The sequence below is a fragment of the Pyxicephalus adspersus genome, chromosome 8, assembly GCF_032062135.1.
Source record: "Pyxicephalus adspersus chromosome 8, UCB_Pads_2.0, whole genome shotgun sequence".
NCBI classification, from domain to species: domain Eukaryota; kingdom Metazoa; phylum Chordata; class Amphibia; order Anura; family Pyxicephalidae; genus Pyxicephalus; species Pyxicephalus adspersus.
In genome coordinates this window covers 10978085-10984328 of record NC_092865.1, presented here as the reverse complement: position 1 = coordinate 10984328, position 6244 = coordinate 10978085, and the positions used below count along the sequence as shown (strand labels likewise).

The 6244-nt window shown below is 40.4% G+C and overlaps 1 protein-coding gene across 4 annotated transcripts in view; it reads left to right on the top strand.

The window, feature by feature from the left end:
- Nucleotides 1–491: 491 nt before the first annotated feature.
- The window catches only part of SLC44A5 (solute carrier family 44 member 5), a 115430-nt gene continuing 109677 nt past the window's right edge, over nt 492–6244 (top strand). For 2 of the 4 annotated variants that reach the window (XM_072419491.1, XM_072419487.1), the window contains exons 1-2: nt 511–666; nt 5953–6056. In XM_072419491.1, coding sequence (XP_072275592.1) covers nt 5969–6056 — 88 coding nt within the window. In that variant the 5' untranslated portion in view covers nt 511–666; nt 5953–5968. Of the gene's footprint in view, nt 667–5952; nt 6057–6244 lie in introns of all 4 variants that reach the window. The other 2 variants (XM_072419488.1, XM_072419490.1) reach the window with 2 other exon arrangements.

Sequence of the window (6244 nt, the reverse complement as noted above, 5' to 3'; positions counted from 1 at the left end):
TGCTGCACACACATCACAATGCTGCCATTTCTTTACACACAAACACACAATGTCACTATGCTACACACATCACACTTACACACACACCACACAAAGGTCTTTATGCTTTAAATACACAAACTGTCACTATGCTACAAACACATCACACTTACACACAGTGTCACTTTGGTGCACACATATACGCTCACTTTACACACACAAACACATACACACACTGTGCCACTTTGCTGCACACACATCACAATGCTGCCATTTCTTTACGCACAAACACTGTCACTATGATACACACACAGGTCACACACAGGGTTACACACACACCACAAACAAGGTCTTTATGCTATACGCACACACACACAATGTCACTATGCTACACACATCACAATGCTTCCTCCCCCCACACACACAGGGTCAGTGTGCTACACACACATCACACTGCTGTTCTCTATACACACAGTGTCTCCTCCTCCCAATCACAGTCAGTCCTCCCTCTTCCAGCCCAGCAGCTCCATCCTTGCTCAGTACAAACACACTAACTGTCACACAGCCAGGGACCCTCACATGCCATCACAGCAGCAACAAAGAGCCCCCTAACTAAAACTGGGCAACCGTCTCCTCCGGCCGGGGGTAAGATGGGCCGGCGAGGGGCTACCCCCACCTCTCCATTTGGTAAGTCCTTATTTTTTTATTATGACTGTAGGATGCTGCTTGCTTTGTGGTCCTTTCATGGTGGGTTCTCCTTTATTTCTGGGGTCATTGTTACAAAATATACTTCACATTGCAATTTTTGGCTCTTTTTTGTATTGGTTGGGCTGCCCTTCCATTCATTGAATTGCCAGGTTGGGTGAAAATGATGTGGGGTCTTGGGGTGGTCATTGCACAATGGGATGGTGGCAGCTTGGCCTGTGCTCCCATTCTCAGTTTTGTCCCCATTGATTGTCCCCGGGGCCAAGCTGTCCGGGTGCAATACTTGCTAAAACCCCCCATGCACAGCTCGCTTCATAAGGACAATGCATTGTGCAGCCAGAGCCATTCCTCTCATTGTTGATAGACTGAGATGTGAAAGTTGCCAGCACCACAACAAAGAGATTAGTTGTGTCTGCTGTGCAGCCTCCTCTCTGCAGGACCTGGTACAGGCCTGCTTATATTCAGGGACTTCTGGGAGGACCCTGGAAACAGGTGCAGCTAGGGGAGCTGAGGTCACATGGGAAGATGCCATTTATTTATAACCTGCCTTTCCATATATTAGCATTCTATTATAATGCAGAGCATAATCCACTGACACAAACCGCAGAAAAAAATGGGTTTAATCCACCCGAAATACAAAAATATTTAACCCTCGGCAATTCAAACTGACCGTGCGGTAAAAGGGCCTTGGTATTGGGAGTCATATATCACAATGATCCAGATATATAGTTAGCCAAAGTTGTAGGTGAATATTGACTTTTTATTAGAATGTCTACCCAAGAGCCCAAGTATTAAATATTAGCGTCCCCAAAACACTAAGGGAACAGTAGGTATGTATGAGACCAAGCTCGGCTTTTACAGGAGATTTTGATTTGAAGATTTGGCTATAACTTCCGCTGCTTAGGGTTTGCTGATCATTTTGACGTGCTGTTTTGATGACCTTTATTTACTGATTGATCAATGTACAATGCTCAGTGCGTGCGACTGGTTTGCTTAAAGTCAGTTAGCAGTTACTTCTAAAGATGTCTGCTGAGGTCTCCGCATTTGAGTTTCTCATCTTGCACTCCGGCTTTGGCCATAATGAAGGGTTCAACTCTCCACATTGGACATCCAATATAGACAATGTATTAGGAGCAATGGGTACACCGCCCATAAGGAGTTGGACTATCAGGTGGATGGGAAAACTATATAATGATGGTTTGCCAAATCATGGTGGGAAAATATTGGGAGTTCATGGGAAGTCATTGAGTGACCCCTTCAAATAATCATGAATGCTGGACAGGTCACAGTAACTCTGGACAAAATTGTCTTTCCTTTTCATTTATGCCTTTGTTTGCTGTAGATTGGCAAAATCCTTTACAATTTTTGGCCCATCTAATAAAATACAGGGTAGTAATATGAAGTAAAGATTATTACATGCCTAACACAAGCCTCTACCCCGCTGTTTCTCAACACGGAGGAACCTCTTGAAATAACTTTTAGGTCTTAAGGGAACTCCTTCTATATTTACTATAACCACAGCTCGTCGGTTTAGTGTCACCATTAAGAAGGCCTCCTACACTGCTGGCCAATGGGAAGGCTGACCCCCTTACTGATAGCCAAAAAGATCATTGGTGTCAGCGGTACCTAACCTGAGAAGCACAAATTGCTCATTGTTTAAAGAACCCCTAGCAACTTCTGGAGGAACCCTGGTTGGGAAACACTGGTTTAGCCCATCACATCATATTGTTTTTGGTTGTTAGTGAAGGACTGGCCAGGCTCGTAATAAACTTTTGATTGATTTATATTATTAGGAAGTAATGGTGGCTCAGCATTTCTTAAGATAGTCCCATCCATTGCCAACCCTAGCCTCCACCATGTATCTATATGTTCGCTGGGTGTGCTGAGTGGGCTCACAATCCCCATCTGATAAAAGTGGTCCACTCCATACTTTTTAATAACAGGTATTTCCAAATCCAGAAAAATATGTTTGCAATTAGGCATCTTTAGAAAATTATAAAATGTTAAAATTGTTAGGAAAGAAGGAAAACACAGTTGGGTGCTGCTTCTGAAGAGCTTGCAATCAATGTGTCGGAGATAACCCGACCAATGGCAACTTTTCATGGCCATAGACCAAGGTGGTCAGAGATGTAGCTGGCGGTTTCCTAGATAAATGTCACTGCTCAGGTTGAATATTTATGCTACAGAAGTGGGAGTGAGAACATGGGAAGGTTAATCCAGCCCCAGATTATTTCAGGAGAACCAAGAGGCACCAAATGCATTATTACCTCCAGGGTATCCTTGTCACCATATCACCAGCAGATGCCATGGATATAAATTGGTCACCAGATCTTACCTACATGCGCAGGACACAATATAATGTATGTATAGCCAAAATGTTTGTTTTACTTCTGGATAGCGTAGAGTTAGGTTTTAAAACAATGCTCATTTTTTTTATCTATTTACCATTGAGGGAAATAATTTTACTTCCAAAGATGCAACAGGTTGTAACGCTAGCTATATATTCTAGGATTTCTGATTGATTTAAATGGATCCCTGTGATTGACTACAACTGTTCGATATACCATTTCTTTGATATTGATTGCTATTACAATGGCTTTTTTACCAATATATTTTTTACCTAAATAAAATAATAATTGTGGCACAAAAAAATTGATTTTGAATGGGTGATTAACCAATTGCCAATTAATTTTCAATCAACATTCTGCCCAAAAAATGATTGTTAATATGATCATGATTACAATTGTTTCTAATGATTTCTCAAGCTTTGGTCTTATCAATCATTTAGATGATTGCAAGTATTGTGTATGGCTAGATTATGAAGAAAGTTTTCTCTGCAACAGGTGTCAGCATGGCCCTTACCTTTTCATCTGGGGATAATGCTAAAATTTGGGGATTCTCCTCTTTGAAGATGGAATCACCCAGGTTCTCCCATGGTCTATCTTCTCCAGTCTTAGAAAGCTGTAATAAATTAGGCTAATAATAAATCATGATAGAATAGATATTGAGTGACGGCTGTGCTATTTTTCCTTTAGTTGAGGCTACAAGTGGCAATGCCAGAATATTGCACAGGGATGGTCCATTGCTGCCGCTGTTTATTTAACGCACTAGCACAGTGTTTCTCAACCAGGGTCACTCCAGGGGTTGCTGGGGGTTCCTTGAGCAATGAGCAGTTTGTGCCTCTCAGGTCAGTTTAACTGACAGCAATGTTCTTTTTGGCTATCTGTAAGGGTGACATTCTTCCCAATGGCCACCAATATAAGAGGCATTCTTCTCACTGATACCACACTAGATGGTGATCAGTGAGAAGTGCCTCCAATCAGCTGTGGCCACAGGTTCCCACGCTCCCCGGGCTGTACTGATCAATGATAAGTACAGCCCAGGGAGCGTGGGTACCTGCACTTCAATGCAATTTCCTAAATCAGTTCACCAAAATTTCATGGACCCATCAAAAGTTTGAGGAAATTTTCGCAAGAATGTAAGAAGCATTCCCGCTCATCCCTAGGGATCAACAAGTCTTATTAATCAAATTTTTGCAAGAGGAAAGATTTTCTGCACAATAAGAGTAGTTTTTGCTATTTTTGCTAAAAAGCTTGCCCCTTTACAATTTATTTGCACAGCCCCTGAATTTATTATTGTAACCAAATTTGCTATGAGGAGAAGAAAAAAGTCAAAGGAGACTTGGGTACATGTAATGAGTGAAAAAAATGTAAAACAAAGAAGATAGTAGCTGGTGGAGGAACTGTGTTGTACATGGCTTCCTAAAAACATCACAGAACCCTGCCAGGGTACTCAATTAGCCATTCCTGTTAGTATTATGTTCCAAATGTAAAAAAAAAAGGAATATAAAAAAGGTTCATTAAAGCTGCCCACCAACATTGCAAAGCCCATGAAGGTAGCGTCATCACCAGAAATGCTAGATGGCCAAGGGGACCTATAGGAAAATGTCTGAAGGTAAAATAAAACGAAAAAGCAATTCTTATTTACTGTAAAAAAAAAAAACCTTTTCCTGAAAATATTTGAATTTATATTTGAACTTTGATTTATGGAAAAAACAAGTTTTTTCCATTGTTTCCCCAACCTTCCCTCGCTCCCTAAGCAAACTTATGCTCAGGGTTTTTGCAAATATACAATGTAATCACATAACAAAATGGTATTTTCAATGCTAGTCCTTGAAACAATTATTATGTTTAATGTTGTGGATGGGAATTGATCAAATTGGGGGGAATTCGCCATTCATGACCAAACAGGGGAGTATTGATAAAAGAAATAAACACAAGCAAATCAATGCCGTGTTTGGAAGTTCATCCAAGTGTGCGCATAGTGTGGAGAAAGTACTTCTATTTCCTATTGGTCCATAACATGCATCTATTCACTAGAAAAAAGTCAGTTTCAACGCAGTGTGTGTTTACTGATGTATGTGTTGTGATAAATAATGTATGTGTAATTCATAGCTAGTGGGGAAAAGTTTCACCATAACGAAATGTTTCAACAGAAATGATTCATTGTGTATGTGGAAGCTGTGTTTCCAGATACTTAACAGACTCTGCCATCTCCATCAACCTTCAAATATTTCTAGCTCAGCAATAAGTATATTGACCTTTACTAGTCAATGTGTCCGAAAGAAATTGCACTTATGGCAACCAGTCATCTTCCAGCTGTCATTTTGTTATTGTCGATGTAAAAATCAATGTATCAAAGTTTTCAAAAAGTTGTAAAAATCAATGTTTCAAAGAGTTTTATGTGCAACAAAGTTATAAATCTTTAAAACATGTCGGGATGTCACCAGCTCTGATCTGAATACTAAATATGATGAAGACTGTTTAACACCCACAATAAGCTGCAAGGTTCTGTTGGGGGCTCAAGTGCAGTCCCAACCTTTGCATTTAAAGATTGGGAATCATTTACAACTGCAGCCGCACCTGCAGCAGATTGTCCCCAAAGACAAGAACACGACAGTTCCAAAAAGCATCAAGTCGCCTTTGACCATGCGGTATGGTTTGGAGGTTTGCCTGTGCAAATTTGGCCGCCTTGGTTTGTTGTGCGCTCAGGAGATGCCAACTTCATGACTTTACACCATTGGTGAAAACACGACCCCTAAAATGTTTGGCCAAACAAAACTGGTTAAGGGTGCTCCATATTTTGGCAGGGTGAATCACCTTATGATTTATCAATACATTCTAGCTCGAAGATTAGAAATAAAATAATGAAGTATTTAGTCAAAAATATCCACATGTAAGCAACTAAAATTTCTTCCCTCTTTCTCAGTAACAATGGTCAACATATGGAATGGGGAATGCCTACTATGGACATACAGGCAGCAATAACACTTGACAGAGAACGTAACCCCCTCCCCAAGTTTTTAAGAAGAGGTAAAACCCATTCATTTATTTTTGTTGTCTGTGTCCCTTGTTTAAAGAAAATCTACCCAAAGTAAGGGAAATTCCCTTCTTAGATAGGTGGCATCAAAACAGGTGTCCCCACTAGAACATGTACCCTCACCTCTTGTTCTAGTGACAACTTTTTTTATTATTATTCATAATATTAATAAACAGTATTT